The sequence below is a fragment of the Carcharodon carcharias genome, chromosome 5 (genome assembly GCF_017639515.1).
Source record: "Carcharodon carcharias isolate sCarCar2 chromosome 5, sCarCar2.pri, whole genome shotgun sequence".
Lineage (NCBI taxonomy): Eukaryota > Metazoa > Chordata > Chondrichthyes > Lamniformes > Lamnidae > Carcharodon > Carcharodon carcharias.
This window is the reverse complement of record NC_054471.1, coordinates 138172422-138192230: the sequence shown is the minus strand read 5'-3', so window position 1 is coordinate 138192230 and position 19809 is coordinate 138172422. Positions and strand designations below refer to the sequence as shown.

Sequence of the window (19809 nt, the reverse complement as noted above, 5' to 3'; positions counted from 1 at the left end):
ATCTTCCTCACTATTTACCACCCCACCAATTTTCGTGTCACCCATGAACTTACTGATCAACCCTTCTACATTCAAGTCTAAATCGTTTATATATACCACAAACAGCAAGGGACCCAACACTGACCCCTGTGGAACCCCACTGGCCACAGGCATCCAGTCACAAAAACACTCCTCGACCATCACCCTCTGCTTCCTGCCACTCATCAATTTTGGATACAACTTACCAAATTGTCTTGAGTCCCATGGGCTCTTACCTTCTTTATCAGTCTCCCATGTGGGACCTTATCAAAAGCCTTGCTGAAATCCAAGTAGACCATGTCAAATGCATTGCCTTCATCTACATGCCTGATCACCTCTTCGAAAATTCAGTCAAATTGGTCAGACATGACCTCCCCTTAACAAAACCATGCTGACTGTCCTTGATTAATCCCTGCCTCTCCAAGTGTAGATTAATTCTGTTCCTCAGAATTGCTTCCAATAGTTTCCCCGCCACTGAGGTTAGATTGACTGGCCTGTAGTTCCCTCGTTTATCCCTTCCTCCCTTCTTGAATGACGGTACCACATTGGCTGTCCTCCAGTCCTCTGGCACCTCTCCTGTGGCCAGAGAGATATTGAAAATTATTGCCAGCCCCCCTGCTATTTCCTCCCTTGCCTCACTCAACAGCATGGGATACATTTCTTCCAGGCCTGGAGTTTTATCTATTTTTAAGTCTGCCAAACCATTTCACACCTCCTCCCTTTTTATCCTAATTTCTTTAATTATATCACAGTCCTTCTGTCTGATTACCATACCCACCTTGTTCCTCTCACTTGTGAACACTAACACAAAGTATTCATTTGGAGCCCTACCTATGTTTTCTGGCTCCACAAATTATCATTATGGTCCTTAATGGGCCCTACTTTTTCCCTAGTTATCCTCTTACTCTTAATGTACCTGCAAAATAACTTTGGATGTTCCTTTATTTTTACCTGCCAATGTTTTTCATGCTCCACTTTTGCTCTCCTAATTTCTTTTTTAAGTTCCCTCCTACACATTCTATACTCTCTAGGCCCTCCACTATTTTGAGCCCTCGGTATCTGCTATAAGCCTCCCTTTTTTTCTTCATCCAATCCTGTATATCCCTTGACATCCAGGGTCCCCTGGATTTGTTGGTCCCACCCTTTGTTTTTAGTGGAATATATTGGCCCTATACTCTCCCTATCACCTTCTTGAATGAATCCCACTGCTCTGACGCAGATTTACCTCAAAGTAGCTGCTCCCAGTCCACTCTGTCCAAATCATACCTGATCTTATTAAAATCGGCCTTCCCCCAGTTTAGACGTTTGATTTCTGGCCCATCCTTGTCCTTTTCCATAACAACCTTGAATCTGCTGGAGTTATGATCACTTTCTGCATAAGGTTCCTCCACTGATACCTCAACCACTTGCCTGGCTTCATGCTCTAAAATTAAGCCCAGGACTGCCCCGTATCTCGTTGGACCTTCTATGTACTGGCTTAAAAAGCTCTCCTGGATGCATTTTAAGAATTCCTCTCCCTCTAATCCTATCACACTATGACTAACCTAGTTAATGTTGGGGAAGTTGAAATCCTCCACTATTACTACCCTATTATTTTTACACTTCTCTGAAATTTGTCTACGTATCTGCTCTTCTATTTCTTTCTGACTGTTTGGGGGCCTATAGTACACTCTCACCAATGTGATTGTTCCTTTTTTGTTTTTCAGTTCTACCCACATGGCTTCATTTGAGGAGCCTTCTAAGTTGTCACCCCTCCTTACTGCTGTAATTGAGTCCTTGATCAACACTGCGATACCCCCCCTCCTCTTTTACCTCCTTCCCTGTCTCACCTGAAGACCCTCTATCCTGGAATATTGAGTTGCCAATTTCGCCCCTCTCTCAACCATGTCTCTGTGACAGCAATGACATCATACTTCCATGTGTTAATTTGTGCCCTCAACTCATCTGCCTTATTCGTCAGACTCCTTGCATTGAAATAAATACTACCCAACCTTGCCAAGCTCCCTTGTGCCTTAACTGGCCTATAATTTCTATGCCTTCCAGACTCACTTGCTCTCCCTTATAATTTTAGCTGTGCATCTCCCCCTGCTGAACCTCCTCTCAGGGTCCCATCCCCCTGCCAAATTAGTTTAAACCCGCCCCAACAGCACTAGCAAACCTCCTCGCAAGGATATTAGTCCCATTCTGGTTCAGGTGCAACCTGTCCGCCTTGTACAGGTCCCACCACCCCCAGAAACGGTCCCAATGTCCCAGAAATCTAAAGCCCTCTCTCCTGCACCATCTCTCCAGCCACGCATTCATCTGGACTAACCTCCTATTTCTATACTCACTGGCACATGGCACCGGAAGTAATCCAGAGATTACTACCTTTGAGGTCCTGTTTTTTAATCAGCTTCTTCGCTCCCTAAATTCTGCTTGCAGGACCTCATCTCTCTTTCCACCTATGTCGTTGGTACCAATATGTACCACAATCTGTCAGTTTGCCCTCCCCCTTTAGAATGCCCTGCAACCCCGCTGATGGCACTTCCTGCACATGTGGTCGGTCAGAATGCAAGGTGTGTCAAGGACTCTTGCAGGCGATATTTAACATGGGACTGAGCTGCACTGCCAAGCCTCTATTTGAAAAAAAAACCTTACTTTAAGTTAAATACAGTAAAAAAAGTTAAATTATTTATGTGCTTTAAATAAAAACTAGAGCTCTTACCTTTCCTTAGTTTAATCTATTTTAAACTGAAGAAAAACTGGAGAAAAACACTTACCCACTATTCACTAATCAGCTGTCACCTTTGTGCTGATGTCACTTTTTGAAGCTTCCCCGCACTTGTGCTGGTTCTGATCTCTCCGCCGCTCTCACGCACTGTCTTGTGATGTCACTCTTGTTATTTTCAACAAGAACCGACTGCAGGACACCATGGGTAGGATAGACACAGCAGGGGTGGCAGTACAGTGGTATACAGTCGGGAGGAAGTTGCCCTGGGAGTCCTCAGCATCGTCTCCGATGAAATTTGCCATCAAATTTCATGGCATTAGGTCAAACATGGGCAAGGAAACCTCCTGCTTATTACCACGTACCACCCTCCCTCAGCTGATGAATCAGTGCTCCTCCATGTTGAACACCACTTGGAGGAAGCATTAAGGGTGGCAAGGGCGCAGAATGTACTCTGAGACTTCAATGTCCATCACCAAGAGTGGCTCAGTAGTACCACCACTGACCAAGATGGCCACATCTTAAAGGACATAGTTGCTAGGCTGGGTCTGCAGCAGGTGGTGAAGGAACCAACAAGAGGGAAAAACCTATTGACCTTGTCTTCACCAATCTGCCTGTTGCAGATGCATCTGTCCATGACAGTATTGGCTGGAGTGACCACCGCTCAGTCCTTGTGGAGATGAAATCCCATCTTCACATTGATGATACCCTCCATTGTGTTGTGTGGCACTACCACCGTGCTAAATGGGATAGATTTTGAACAGATCTGACAACAAAAGACTGGGCATCCATGAGGCGCAGCAGAATTGTGCTCGAACACAATCTGTAACCTCATCGCCTGGCATATCTCCCACACTACCATTACCATCAGGCCAAGGCATCAACCCTGGTTTAAGGAAGAGTGAAGGAGGGCATTATAGGTGCCATCCTGGTAAAGCTATAACACAGGACTACTTGTGTGCCAAATAGCATAAGCAGCAAGCGATAGACAGACTAAGCGATCCCACAGCCAATGGATCAGATTTAAGCTCTGCAGTCCTGCCACATCCATTCATGAATGATGGTGGACAATTAAACAACTCACTGGAAGAGGTGGCCCTATAAATATCCCTATCCTCAATGATAGGGGATTCCAGCACATTAGTGTAAAAAATAAGGCTGAAGTATTTGCTACAATCTTCAGCCAGAAATGCCGAGTTGGTGCTCCATCTCGGCCTCCTCCGGAGGTCCCCAGCATCACAGACACCAGTCTTTAGTCAACTCAATTCGCTCCATGTGATATCAAGAAATGGCTGAAGGCACTGGATAGTGCAAAGGCTAAGAGTCCTGACAATGTTCTGGCAATAGTACTGAAGACATGTGCTTCAGAACTTGCCACACCCCTAACTAAACTGTTCCAGTACAGCTAAAACCCTGGCACCTCCCCAGCAATGTGGAAAGTTGCCCGGGTATATCCTGTATACAAAAAGCAGGACAAATCCAACCCAGCCAATCAATCTACTCTTGATCATCAGTAAAGTAATGGAAAGGGTCATCAACAGTGCTATCAAGCGGCACTTGATTAGGAATATCCTGCTCACTGACACTCAGTTTGGGTTCTGCCAGGATGACTCAGCTCCTGACCTCATTACAGCCTTGGTTCAAACGTGGACAAAAGAGCTGAACTCCCAAGGTCAGATGAGAGTGACTGCCCTTGACATCAAGGCTGCATTTGCGCAAGCTTGGCATCAAGGAGCCCTAGCAAAACTGGAGTCAGTGAGAATCAGGGGGAAAACTCTCCACTGTTTGGAGTCATAACTAGCACAGAGGAAGATGGTTGGAGGTCAGTCATCTCAGTTCCAGGATATCATTGCAGGAGTTCCTCAGTGTAGTGTCCTCGGCCCAACCATCTTCAGCTGGTTCATCAATGACCTTCCTTCCATCATAAGATCAGAAGTGGGGATGTTCACTGATGTTCAGCACCATTCGCGACTCCTCAGATACTAAAGCAGTCCATGTCCAAATGCAGCAAGACCTGGACAATATCCAGGCTTGGGCTGACAAGTGGCAAGTAACATTCACACCACACAAGTGTCAAGCAATGACCATCTCCAACAAGAGAGAATCTAAACATTGCTCCTTGATGTTCAATGTCATCACCATCACTGAGTCCCCCACTATCAACATCCTAGGGTTACCATTGATCAGAAATAGAACTGGACTAGCCATATAAATATTGTGACTACAAGAGTAGGTCAGAGGCTAGGAATCATGCGGCAAGTAACTCACCTCCTGACTCCCCAAAGCCTGTCCACCATGTATAAGGCACAAGTCAGGAGTGTGATGGAATACTCCCCACTTGCCTGGATCAATGCAGCTCCCACAACATTCAAGAAGCTTGACACCATCCAGGACAAAGCAGTCTGTTTGATTGGTACCACATCCACAAACATTCCTTCCCTCCACCACTGAAGCACAGTCACCATCCTGACTTGGAAATATATCGTCGTTCCTTCACTGTCGCTGGGTCAAAACCCTGGAATTCCCTTCCTAACAGCACTGTGTGTGTGTCCACACCACATGGACTGCAGCAGTTCAAGAAGGCAGCTCACCACCCCCTTCTCAAGGGCAACTAGCAATGGGCAATAAATTAAGGTCTAGCCAGCGAAGCCCACACCCTGTGAATGAATAAAAAAAATCCCTGTATTTGCCTTACCTTGCTGGTTTTGTATGCCCAGCATAGGAAGGACTGGGATCATTTTCCATATAGCACAGACAAACTGATTAAAAGAGGTGCACACACTTGGGTCGTGTATAATTAGAAACAAAACTACACTGCCAATTCAAAGCAGAGTGGACAATGATTTGTAGGAATCAGCAAAAATGAATACAAGTTTCACTCTCTTTAGGTAGAGGAACCGAGTTGCACACGTGCATGTCCCCCAAATTAGTCTACCGCATTCGTTGCTCCCAATGCGGTTTCCTCTACATTGGAGAGACCAAACGCAGACTGGGTGACCGCTTTTCAGAACACTTTCGGTCTGTCCGCAAGCATTACCCAGACCTCCCTGTCACTTGCCATTTTAACACTCCACCCTGCTCTCTTGCCCTGCCTTGCCCTGTTCTGTCCTTGGCTTGCTTCATTGTTCCACTGAAGCTCAACGCAAACTGGAGGAACAGCACCTCATCTTCTGACTAGGCACTTTGCAGCCTTCCAGACTGAATATTGAGTTCAACAACTTTAGATCTTAAACTCCCTCCTCCATCCCCACCCCCTTTCCGTTTCTTCCCCCTCGCTTTTGTTTTTTCCAATAATTTATATAGGTTTTTCTTTTCCCACCTATTTGCATTATTTTTAAATGTATTCCACCCATTGTTTATTTCACCCCACCCCCACTAGAGCTACCTTGCTTGTCCTGCTCTCCACTCTTAATTAGCACATTCTTTTAGACAATATCACCACCTTCAACACCTCTTTGTTCTTTTGTCTGTGACATCTTTTGGTTATCTCCTCCTATCACTGCTTTCTTGTCCCAACAAACCACACCCCCCACCTCTTCTTTCCATCACCCGCCCCCCCTTAAACCAGCTTATACTTCACCCCTTTTCTATTTCTACTTAGTTCTGTTGAAGGGTCAAGAGAACTCGAAATGTCAACTTTGCTCTTCTCCACCGATGCTGCTGGACCTGCTGAGTTTTTCCAGGTATTTCTGTTTTTGTTGTGAAACAAATGTGACATTGATTTTTAATAAAGTACGACAGCATCATCTGCTGGGAAACAGCTGGTACTGCTTATTGTTCCAATGATTCCGTATTTACTTAAAGAAAAACTTGCCCCTCTGAAGTTCCTTTCTGTTTGTTCTTTTCTCTGTCTAATTATATTTTTATGTTTTTTTTTTCATGGAATAATTGCTTACTGTTTGATTTTAAAATGTCTCTCTTTATTGCGTCGGCCCACACCATTCAAAAACCCTGAATGGGGCGGTGGTGGGATGGGATGGGGTTAGGGTTGGAGACAAGGGGTGGGGATGGGGTGGGGGGGGTGTTGGGATTGGGGAGTGGGGTTGCGATGGGGGTGGGGTGGGATTGGCGGTGGGGGTGGGATGGGGGTGGGGTTGGGATCGGTTGGGGGAGGGGTTGGAGGTAGAGGTGGGGATGGGAGTGGGGTGGAGTGTTGGAGTTTCCATTATACATGAAAATTATTTTCTAAGATCACAAGGGGGAAGCGGTGCTATAGTGGGAATGTCATTGGATTCGTTATCCTTCAAATCCCACGACGGCAGCTGATTGAATTTAAATTCAATTAATAAAATTTGGAGTTGAAAACTAGTTTCAGTAATAGTGTCAACAAAACCATTGTCGATTGTTATAAAAATCCATCTGGTTCACTAATATCTTTAAAGGAAGGAAATCTGCTATCCCTACCTAGCCTGGACTACATGTGACTCCAGACCAATAGCAATGTGGTTGACTTTTAAATGCTCTCTGAAATGGCCTAGGCAAACTAGTCAGTTGCATCAAACTGCTATGAAGCCTAAAAGGAATCAAACTGGGCAGACCACCCGTCATCCACCCCAGCACCAGAAACAACAACAGCACACCCAGCCCTGTCGACCCTGCAACCATCTGGGGGCTTGTGCCAATATTTGGACAGCAGTCCTACAGGCTAGACAAGCAACAGCCTGACATACTTACCAAATCATACTTTACAGACAATGTCCCACACTCCACCATCACAATCCTGTCCTGTCCCATTGGCAGAGCAGATCCACCAGAGGTGGCAGCCCAGTGATGTATACAGATGGGAGGGAGTTGCCCTGGGAGTTCTCAATATTGACTCTGGACCCTATGAAGTCTCATAGCATCAAGTCAAACATGAGCAAGGAAAACATCTGCTTATTACCATCTACCTCCCCATCCCAGCTGATGATTCAGTGCTCCTCCATGTTGAACACCAGTTGGAAGAAAGACTGAGGGTGGCAAGGGCGCAGAATGTTCTCTGGGTGGGGGATTTCAATGTCCATCACTAGGAGTGTCTCGGTAGCACCACTACTGAACGAGCTGGCCGAGTCCTAAAGGACATAGCTGCCAGACTGGGTCTGCGGCAGGGGCTGAGGGAACCAACAAAAGGGAAAAAACTACTTGATCTCATTCTCACTAATCTAAAACAAAAACAGAATTACCTGGAAAAACTCAGCAGGTCTGGCAGCATCGGCGGAGAAGAAAAGAGTTGATGTTTCGAGTCCTCATGACCCTTCAACAGAACTAACGAATGTCAACTCTTTTCTTCTCCGCCGATGCTACCAGACCTGCTGAGCTTTTCCAGGTAATTCTGTTTTTGTTTTGGATTTCCAGCATCTGCAGTTTTTTGTTTTTATCCTCACTAATCTACCTGTTGCAAATGTATCTGTCCATGACAGTGTTGCTAAGAGTGACCACTACTCACTCCTAGTGGAGACTAAATCTTGTCTTCACACAGAGGATAACCTCCATCATGTTAAGACCATAAGACATAGGAGCAGAAATTAGGCTATTCGGCCCATCGAGTCTACTCCGCCATTCAATCATGACTGATAAGTTTCTCAACACCATTACCCCGCCTTCTCCCTGTAACCTTTGATCCCCTTACCAGTCAAGAACCTATCTATCTCAGTCTTAAATACACTCAATGACCTGGCCTCCACAGCCTTCTGTGACAATGAATTCCATAGATTCAACAGTCTCTGGCTAAAGAAGTTTCTCCTCATCTCTGTTCTAAAAGGTCTTCCTTTTACTCTGAGGCTGTGCCCTCGGGTCCTAGTCTCTCCTACTAATGGAAACATCTTCGCCATGTCCAATCTATCCAGGCCTTTCAGTATTCTGTAAGTTTTAATCAGATCTCCCCTCATCTTTCTAAACTCCACCTGGTATAGACCCAGAGTCCTCAAACATTCCTCATATGTTAAGCCTTTCATTCCTGGGATCGTTCTCGTGAACCTCCTCTGGACCCTCTCCAGGGCCAGCACACCATTCCTGAGATACAGGGCCCAAAATTGCTCACAATATTCTAAATGTGGTCTGACCTTATAAAGCCTCAGCAGCACATCCCTGCTTTTATATTCGAGTCCTCTTGAAATAAATGCCAATATTGCATTTGCCTTCCTAACTACCAACTTAACCTGCAAGTTAACCTTAAGAGAATCCTGGACTAGGACCCCCAAGTCCCTTTGCACTCCAGATTTCTGAATTCTCTCCCCATTTAGAAAATACTCTATGCCTTTATTCTTCCTACCAAAGTGCATGACCTCACAATTGCCCACGTTGGATTCCATCTGCCACTTCTTTGCCCATTCTCCTAACCTGTCCAAGTCCTTATGCAGCCTCCTTGCCTCCTCAATACTACCTGTCCCTCCATCTATCTTTGTATCATCTGCAAACTTAGCCAGAATGCCCTCATCTAGATCATTAATGTATAAAGTGAAAAGTTGTGGTCCCAACACTGACCCCTGCGGAACTTCACTAGTCACCGGCTGCCATCCTGAGAAAGACCCCCTTATCCCACTCTCTGCCTCCTGCCAGACAGGCAATCTTCCATCCATGCTAGTACCTTGCCTCTAACACCATGGGCCCTTATCTTACTGAGCAGCCTCCTGTGCTGCACCTTGTCAAAGGCCTTCTGGAAGTCCACATAGATAACATCCATTGGCTGTCCTTCGTCTAACCTACTCGTTACCTCCTCAAAGAATTCTAACAGATTTGTCAGGTATGACCTCCCCTTGATGAAACCATGCTAACTTTGCCCTATTCTACCATGCACTTCCAAGTATTCTGAAATCTCATCTTTAATAATTGATTCTAAAATTTTACCAACGATCGATGTCAGGCTAATCGGCCTGTAATTTCCTGTCTTTTGCCTCACTCCCTTCCTAAACAGGGGGGTTACATTAGCGATTTTCCAGTCCTCTGGGACCCTCCCTGACTCCAGTGATCCCTGAAAGATCACCACTAACTCCTCCACTATCTCTTTAGCTATCTCCTTCAGAACTCTGGGGTGTAATCCATCTGGTCCAGGTGATTTATCCACCTTCAGACCTTTCAGTTTTCCTGGCACCTTCTCCTTGGTAATAGCCACCATACTTTCCTCTGCCCCCCGACTCTCTTGAACTTTTTTTAGCCAGCATGCAACAAGCCCAACGAGACAGGGTGCAATTCTAGATTTAGTATTAGGAATTGAAGCTGGGCAAGTGGACAAAGTAGCAGTGGGTGACCATTTTGGAGATAGTGACCATAATACAAATAAAAGACATCTTGTCAAAGATTTTCATCTTGCATTCATCAGGACAATCACAAGAATACCAGTATCAGGAGAAACAACAACTTTATACTGCATGAGAAGAAAGTGGTGATTGGTTGGCAAGAAGACTCTGATTGTTAGAGGCGTTTCCTCCTGGGTATTAGGAAAGCAAAGAGAAGATATGCAAAAATATTGGCAGGTAAAATCAAGGAAAACCCAAAGATGTTTTATTAGTACATTAAGAGCAAGAGGAAACTAATGAAACGGTAGGGCCTATGAGGGATGTATAAGGTAATTCATGCATTGATGCAGAAGATATGGGCAGGGTTCTTAGTGAGTACTTTGTCTCTGTCTTCACTGAGCAGATGGATGATGCAGATATTTTAGTTAAAGAGGAGGATTGTGAAATAATAGATACCTTAAGAGTAATGAGCGAGGAAGTACTGTAGGGACTGACACCCTTGAAGGTGGATAAATCACCAGGGCTGGATGGATGGTATCCCAGTCTGTTAATGGAATCCAGGGAGGAAATAATGGATGCTCTGAGGATTTTTTCTAATCCTCACTAGATGGAGGTGAGGTCCCAGAGGAGTGGAGGCCTGTGAACGTTGTGCCATTGTTTAAAAAGGGTGCGAGGGACAGGCCAGAAAATTAAAGACCAGTCAGTCTGACTTTGGTGGTGGGCAAATTATTAGAATCTATTCCGAGAGACAGAATAAACTGTCACTTAGAAAGGAACGGATTAATCGGGGATAGTCAGCATGGTTTTGTTAGGGGAAGGTCATGTCTTACTAATTTAATCAATTTTTTTGAGGAAGTAACAAGAATTGATGAGTAGTGGATGTGGATGTTTTCTACATGGATTTTAGTAAGGCGTTTGATATGGCTCCATATGGCAGACTGGTCAGAAAAGTAAAAGCCCATGTGATACAGGGGAATGTGGTGAGTTGGATTCAAAATTGGTTCAGTGACAGGGAACAAAGGGTAATAGTCGATGGATGTTTTTGCGAATGGAAAGCGGTTCCAGTGGCGTCCAGTAGGGCTCAGTGTTGGGGCCCTTGCTGTTTGTTGAACATATTAATAATTTGGACTTAACTGTGGGAGGTATGACTGAGGAATTTACAGGTGACACAAAAATTGGCCATGTAGTTAATTGTGAAGTGGTAGTGCTGTTGACTCCAGAATGATATCAATGGTTTTGTTGGGTGGGCCAAAAAGTGGCAAATGGAATTCAATCCAGAGAAATGTGAGGTAATGCATTTGGAGAGGGCAAACAAACAACATGATTCCCCAATAAACAGCAAGATATTGAGAGGGGTAGCAGAAGTGAGAGACCTTGGAGTGCATGCTTACAGGTCCTTGCAGTGGCAGGACAGATGGATAAGGTGGTCAAGAAAGCATATTGAATACTTTCCTTTATTGTAGAGGTATAGAATATAGGGATGTAGTGATGGAACTGTATAAAATGCTAGTTTGGCCGCAGCTGAAATTTTGTGTAAAATCCTGGTCACCACATTACAGGATGGACATCATTGCTCTGGAGAGAATGCAAAAGAGATTTACAAGAATGTTGCCAGGGCTTGAAAATTTCAGCTGTGAAGGAAGATTGGAACAGTGGAGGCTTACGGGTGACTTAATTGAGATGTACAAGGTTATGAGGCTCCTAGATAGAGTAGACAGGAAAGACCTGTTTCCCCTAGCAGAGAGGTTAATTAAAAGGGGACTGACTTAAGGTACTTGGAAGAAGGATTAGAGGGGACATGAAAAAAAAACCTCTTCACCCAGAAGATGGTGGGTGTCTGGAATTTGCTTCCTGCTTTGGTGGTGGAGTCAGCAACCCTCAACTCATTTAAAAGGTATCAGGATCTGCACTTGAAGTGCTGTAACCTGCAAGGCTATGGACCGGATGCTTGAATATGGGATTAGAATGGATGGCTAGTTTCTTTTTAGCAGGCGCAGACTTGATGGGCCAAATGGCCTCTTTCTTTGCCATAACTGTTCTATGGTTCTATGGTTGGAGGAAGATCGTTCTGGTTGTTGGAGATCAATTATCTCAGTCCCAAGATATCATTGTAAGAGTTCCTCAGGGTAGTTTCCTAGGCCCAACCATCTTCAACTGCTTCACCAATGACCTTCCTATCATCATAAGGTCAGAAGTGGGGATGTTCGCTGATGATTCATCAATGTTCAGCATCATTCGCATCTCCTCAGATACAAAAGCAGTCCATGCCCTTATGCAGCAAGACCTGGACAATATTCAGGCTTGGGCTCATAAGTGGCAAGTAACTTCTGCGCCACACAAGTGTCAGGCAATGACCAGCTTCAACAAGAGAAAATCCAACCATCTTTCCTCGACAGTCAATACCATAACCATCAATGAATCTCCCACCATCAATATCCTTGGGGTTACCATTGATCAGAAACTGAACTGGACTATTCATATAAATACTGTGGTTACAAGAGCAGGTCAGAGGCTTGGAATCCTGCAGTGAGTAACTCACCTCCTGACTCCCAAAGCCTGTCCACCATCTACATGGCACAAATCAGGAGTGTGATGGAATACTTTCCACTTGCCTGGATGAGTGCAGCTCCCACAATACTCAAGAAGCTCGAAACCATCCAGGACAAAGCAGCCCTCTTGATTGGGACCCCATTCAGCACCTTCAACATCCATTCCCTCCACTAGTGGCAGTAGTGTGTACTATATAGAAGATGCACTGCAGCAACTTACCTAGACTCTTTCAACAGCACCTTACAAACCTGTGATCTCTACCATCTAGAAGGACAAAAGCAGCAGATGAATGGGAACACCACCATCTGCAATTTCCCCTCCAAGCCACACACTAGCCTGCCTTGGAACTGTATTGCCGTTCCTGCACAGTCACTGGATCAAAATCCTGAACTCCCTTCCTAACAGATCCTGCACAACATGGACTCCAGAAATTCAGGAAAGTGGCTCACCACCATCTTTTCAAGGGCAATTAGGAATGGGCTGTAAATGCTGGCCTAGCCAGTGACATCCACACCCCATGAATGAGTAAATAAAAAAAGGCCCATTCAAAAGAGGGCTAATTCTAAGTTCAGCTATTAGGTCCAACTGTTTAAGATGATAAGACATAGGAGCAGAAATTAGGCCATTTGGCCCATCGAGTCTGCTCCACCATTCAATCATGGCTGATAAGTTTCTCAACCCCATTCTCCCCACCTTCTCCCCGTAACCTTCCCATGTCCACTCTATCCAGGCCTTTCAGTATTCTGTAAGTTTCAAACTGATCCCTCCTCCATCGAGTAAAGACCCAGAGTCCTCAAACGTTCCTCATATGTTCGTTCTCGTGAACCTCCTCTGGACCCTCTCCAGGGCCAGAACATCCTTCCTGAGATATAGGGCCCAAAGTTGCTCACAATATTCTAAATGTGGTCTGACCTTATAAAGCCTCAGCAGCACATCCCTGCTTTTATATTCGAGTCCTCTTGAAATAAATGCCAATATTGCATTTGCCTTCCTAACTACCAACTTAACCTGCAAGTTAACCTTAAGAGAATCCTGGACTAGGACCCCCAAGTCCCTTTGCACTCCAGATTTCTGAATTCTCTCCCCATTTAGAAAATACTCTATGCCTTTATTCTTCCTACCAAAGTGCATGACCTCACAATTGCCCACGTTGGATTCCATCTGCCACTTCTTTGCCCATTCTCCTAACCTGTCCAAGTCCTTATGCAGCCTCCTTGCCTCCTCAATACTACCTGTCCCTCCACCTATCTTTGTGTCATCTGCAAACTTAGCCAGAATGCCCTCAGTTCCTTCATCTAGATCATTAATGTATAAAGTGAAAAGTTGTGGTCCCAATACTGTCCCCTGCGGAACTCCACTAGTCACCGGCTGCCATCCTGAGAAAGACCCCCTTATCCCACTCTCTGCCTCCTGCCAGACAGCCAATCTTCTATCCATGCTAGTACCTTGCCTCTAACACCATGGGCCCTTATCTTACTGAGCAGCTTCCTGTGCGGCGCCTTGTCAAAGGCCTTCTGGAAGTCCAAATAGATAACATCCATTGGCTGTCCTTCGTCTAACCTACTCGTTACTTCCTCAAAGAATTCTAACAGATTTGTCAGGCATGATTTCCCCTTGATGAAACCATGCTGACTTTGCCCTATTTTACCATGCACTTCCAAGTATTCTGAAATCTCACCCTTAATAATGGGCTCTAAAATTTTACCAATGACCGAGGTCAGGCTAATTGGCCTGTAATTTTCTGTCTTTTGCCTTATTCCCTTCTTAAACAGCAGGGTTACATTAGCGATTTTCCAGTCCTCTGGGACCCTCCCTGACTCGAGTCATTCTTGAAAGATCACCACTAATGCCTCCACTATCTCTTCAGCTATCTCCTTCAGAACTCTGGGGTGTAATCCATCTGGTCCAGGTGATTTATCCACCTTCAGACCTTTCAGTTTTCCTAGCACCTTCTCCTTGGTAATGGCCACTTCAATGTTCCCAAGCTTTTGCCTCAACTGCTACCCAGAAGAACATTGTTATGTTAATTAGTATTTGTGTGAACAAGAATTTCCAAACATTAGTCCTAACTTTGTCCTTGACTACTTTGAACTTGTTCCTCTTTCCCACTATATAAGTCCACTTTGATGTAGTGTTCTGGGTCTAACTTTTCCATACCATTTCTGTCATACATAACAGAATCAGATCACCTTTCGGTTACTTCTGATCAAAGCAGGAAAGTCCCATTTCCTTCAGTTCCCTATCATTGGAGATCAACCTTGCTTTTTTGTGTCATCTGCAAGGGTTTGGATGTGCCCTTTGTGTCTCAGTAGCCAGAACTAGATGCAATATTCAAGGGGGCTGACAAAGTAACCAGAGGCTGGAAAAATGGGCAGACATTGCCAGATAATGCACAATTTATAAAAACAGAAAATACTATTCCCACCAGTGACTGTTTTTATTTTTGATTTGGAGGATTTTGCTTTTTTTTCAACTCATAATTTAATGATCATCATGGTCCACACCTGATGTGCCTGGAATGCCAGGCTGTATCGTAAGGCACCAACTGATAGTGAAGTGTTGGTATCTGCCAGTCCAGTGCATTGACACTGTCCAGGAATGGGGTTTGGGGCACAGGTGGCTGGGGTACAAATGCACATGGGAGTGGGTAAGGGACTTGGGTTTAGATAGGCCATAGGGATACTTGACTGGACAATGGGCTGAATTTTCATCTCCCAATTCTGAGCAAACCCACATTGGGAAGCCCAAATGGGAGGGGTGTGAGGCTGTAATTTCACAATTACCCTCCTATTCTTACCACCCATCATTTTCATTGGCTTGCGACTCGACATGCACTTAAAGTAATGTTGGGTTGCTATTTCAAATTCTCGCTCCAAATTCAGTTTTCCTTTAGGTTGCTAATTCTGTGGAGCTAAGTGGGTTCCTGAAGGCTGTAGGAACCGCACCAGGTATGTCAGTTTGTGTGAGCCTTGGGAGAAGCCTGCTGTAGAGTGAGGAGCAATTTAACAAGTAAGTTTAAAAGCTGTTGCCAGCTTCAACTGTTGGATTCTGATGCTGTTTGAAAAGTTAAATATGTTATCAATGCAGTGATTGATCATAGAGCTCTGTCCTTAAAAGGTATGAGACAATTTGACCATCATTGTGTAAGAGTTCAGATGTATCAGAGTACTTTTTTCCAGTGGATAAAGTTCTCTTCTGTATTCTACAATATGGAGAATCAGATATGAATGTAAAAAGGGACCCTGTGGTTTGGTTTCACATTGATTTATTGTCTTGACAACTTCTGAGCCTTTGAAGCACTCTTCCAGTAGCCACCAGGTGCAGAATCAATCAGCCATATGACAACACTGGCAGGTTTTTGAAATGTGCTTGAAATTACAGCCTTTCAAAATTTCCTTTGAGAAATATCACCTCCTTACAAGCTCATAAAACTGTCAAACACAGTCAGTGAAAGTCCGATCGGAAAAAAAACTTTCATCCATTAACATCCAAGCTTGTCCAAATAAACAAACAGGCTTTCAAAAAAACACTTAAAAGAAAAATAAACTCATTACATGTTCATAAAACTGTTAATCAAACAAAGCCATCAGTTCCTTTTGCAGCTGTGTAATGATGACTAAGTCCATTAGATAGCATTGGAGCTCAGCCAAGCATTCATAATGATGCCATCTGACAAATGTATAAAAAATACAGGCTGAACAGATGGACAGACTTGGAATGATGTAGAATTTAAAGCATAGAAATAAGCCATTTAGACAAACTGGTCCATGTCTGCTGTTTATACTCTCCATGATCCTCCTCCCTCTTCACTTCATCTAATGAAATCAGCATAACTTTCTATGGTCAAAATCCTGGAATTCCCTTCCTAACAGCACTGTAGGTGTAACTACAGCAAATGAACTGTAGCGGTTCAAGAAGGCAATTCACCACCGCCTGCTCAATATAACTAGGTATGGGAAATAAATGCTGGCCCAGAGAAACCCTCATCCTGTGAATGAATATAAAAAAAAATTCCCTGTCATATGTTTACCCAGCTTTAGTTTATATGTATCTCTGTATTTTTTAATTTATTTATTCACGCGATGTGGGCATCACTGGCAAGATCAGCATTTGTTACTCCCTCCCACCCCCAACCCCCCAAGTTTCCCTTAAGAAGATGGTGGTGAGACACTTCATTAAACTACTGCAGTTCCTGGATTTTGATACAACTAAGAAGCTTTCAGAGGGCAGTTAAGGGTTAACCACATTGTTGGAGTCTGGAGTCACATATAGGCCAGATCAGGTAAGAACTGCAGGTTTCCTTCCCTAAAGGATATTAGTGAGGCAGACATGTTTTTACAACAATCTAGTAGTCACATAGTCATTATTACCAAAACTAGTTTTTTTTTAATTCTAGATTTATATAAGTAACTGATCTTTAATTCCCCAGCTGCCATGGTGAAACTTGAACCCTGGAGTATAAGTTCTGGCTTCTGGACTACTGGGCCAGTAACATATCCACTATGCTACAATACACTGGAAACATATCCTTGCCATTGATGCCCACATTTTATGAATGATTTAAAAAAAAACACTCAAATCCTTCCCATTGTAGCAGGTTCCACATTCTAATCATTCTCTGGGCAACTACATTTTTCCTGAATTCTTTATTAGATTTAAGACAATAAGAGATTAATTAGTAAAGTTCAGGAGAATAATATTACATGATGTGGAATACATATTATTGGTGTCACAATGTAAACCGTGCCTATTTCTTTTCATAGGTATCAGAGGTCCACGGGGGTTACCTGGACCAAGAGGCCCATCAGGAGCAAAAGGTTCTATGAATACAGGGCCTCCAGGCATGTGTGGATCACCTGGACAGCCAGGAATACCAGGAGTAAACTATGTGGGACAGCCAGGAATAACAGGAAAACCAGGAGAAAAGGGTGAAAGAGGATTTTCTGGACCAACTGGTGACATAGGGCCTCAAGGACAGCAAGGACTACAAGGGCGCCCAGGACCAGTAGGTGCTCCTGGAGTCAGTACAAAATCTGTTGATGGCGAGGCTGGTTCCCAAGGATCACCAGGTTCTCCAGGGTTAAAAGGTGAATGTGGAAAACTTGGAGAACCAGGAAGTCCGGGTCTGTATGGGGCAAAAGGTGATGATGAAATTGGCCTTCCTGGATTCAGAGGAGAAAGGGGTTATCCAGGGCCAAGCGGTGAGCCAGGACCTCTTGGAGAAGTAATTGCAGGTCTACCAGGAATTCCTGGTATCCATGGCATATCAGGAGAGAAAGGTGAAAATGGAGAATCTGGTAGACCTGGAGCTGCAGGTCTACCTGGTGAAAGAGGATTACGGGGTCCACCTGGTATATCAATTTCAATGCCAGGAGTAGATGGTAAACAAGGTCTTGCAGGGCTTCCTGGGATCAAGGGTTCTCCAGGTCCAAAGGGAGTGCCAGGTAAACTTGGTCTACCAGCTACTGGAAATTCAGGTTTGCCAGGCCTTAAAGGTGATGCTGGCCCCAGAGGCATGCATGGCTATGCTGGTGCGAAAGGAGATCCAGGAATAGATGGAGAATTTGGTATGGCAGGACCCATAGGATTTACAGGTCCAACAGGATTACCAGGTTTGCAAGGTGTTCCAGGTGAAGATGGCAATCCAGGATCTCCAGGAGAACCTGGTGCATTAGGGCTGCATGGAATTCCTGGATTACAAGGTGATGAAGGACCAACAGGTGCTCCCGGAAAATCAGGAATTCCAGGAGAAGACGGTATCCCAGGGTCACAAGGAAAACAGGGACCACCCGGTCCACAGGGTGATAAAGGGCCCAGAGGTAGGCCTGGTGAATTTGGTATACACGGTGCTTCTGGTTTTCAAGGACCATTGGGGATTCAAGGCAATTATGGACCACCTGGACCTACCGGAGAAATTGGCAAACAAGGTCCAAATGGGTCACAAGGTCCTCCAGGACAAAAAGGCATCAGAGGAGATCCAGGAAAACAAGGTCCACCAGGCCGTTCCAACTTTTTGCTATCTGGAACCCTGTTGACGGGAGACATGGAAACATCTAGTGATGCAGAAATACAGGGACTTCCAGGCATCCCTGGTCCACCAGGTCCAACAGGTCCACCGGGTCCATCGGGTGCCCCAGGGCCACTGCAGGAAACTGTCATACAGTCAGTGTCAAATACTGATCAAGGTTTTAAAGCCATTCTCTCCACTCCATATTCAACAACAGGAATACCAATAGTTTTTGACAGAACACTGTACAATCAAGCCAATGTCTATGATGCAGAAACTGGAGTTTTTACATGTCAAATACCAGGCATCTACTATTTTTCATATCACATCTACATCAAAGGCAGAAGTATTCACGTTGCATTGTATAAAAATGATAAACCAGTTCTCCACACATATGATGACTACAAGGAAAAAAAGATTGATCAAGCTTCAGGGAGTGCTGTGTTAAAGCTACAGAAAGTAGATAAAATATATTTACAGTTGCCTTCAGAACAGTTTAATGGTTTATATTCCTCCAATAAAATGCAATCATCCTTTTCAGGATTTCTGGTTCACCGAACCAATCCACTGGAATAGGTAGAATTGTGAATGGTTGATCCAAGTGATTTCACTGCATGACCGTTTGAATGATAACAAAGGATTTTTGATCAAGAAATAAAATTTATTTAAAAGATAAATATACAGGCATGCAGGACAGGATGAATTGATAAATTATCAAAGTGCCATTTAATGAGAAGCTTGTTTATCTAATGACCATATGCCTTTGTGCTGGAGTTATCTGGTATATGAACATATTGCTGTTTTGCATGATGTATCTGTGTTCATGTGTATGCTACTCAATAAATAAAAGATACTTATTAGAAAAATATCAAAAGGAAAATTTCCATCACATATGGGAAGAAATCATCAGGGCTCCTGTGTAAGTTAAATTCCATATTTGGAAGAGCACCTTCAAGTGGGGAAATAGGCTAAAAGGTAGAGATAAAGCAATGGATGGAAATACATTTAAAATAATGGAAATAGGTGGGAAAAGAAAAAAATATATAAAAAATATAAAAATTATAAATTATTGGAAAAGTTTGGGGGGGGGGTGTTGGAAAGGGGGTGGAGTTGGAGGAGAGTGTTCATGATCTGAAGTTGTTGAACTCAATATTAAGTCCGGAAGGCTGTAAAGTGCCTAGTCGGAAGATGAGGTGCTGTTCCTCCAGTTTGCATTGAGATTCACTGGAACAATGCAGCAGGCCAAGGACAGACATGTGGGCATGAGAGCAGGGTGGAGTGTTGAAATGGCAAGCGACAGGAAGGTCTGGGTC

The 19809-nt window shown here is 44.2% G+C and overlaps 1 protein-coding gene across 3 annotated transcripts in view; it reads left to right on the top strand.

The window, feature by feature from the left end:
* LOC121277670 (collagen alpha-2(VIII) chain-like) overlaps positions 1-19500 on the top strand; it is a 30350-nt gene extending 10850 nt beyond the window's left edge. Inside the window, exons 1-2 of one of the 3 annotated variants that reach the window (XM_041187281.1) lie at positions 10042-10176; positions 17253-19499. In XM_041187281.1, the coding sequence (XP_041043215.1) occupies positions 17312-19072 (1761 nt within the window). In that variant the 5' untranslated portion in view covers positions 10042-10176; positions 17253-17311 and the 3' untranslated portion in view covers positions 19073-19499. Of the gene's footprint in view, positions 1-10041; positions 10177-17252 lie in introns of those variants that run through there. The other 2 variants (XM_041187280.1, XM_041187278.1) reach the window with 2 other exon arrangements.
* Positions 19501-19809: the final 309 nt, after the last annotated feature.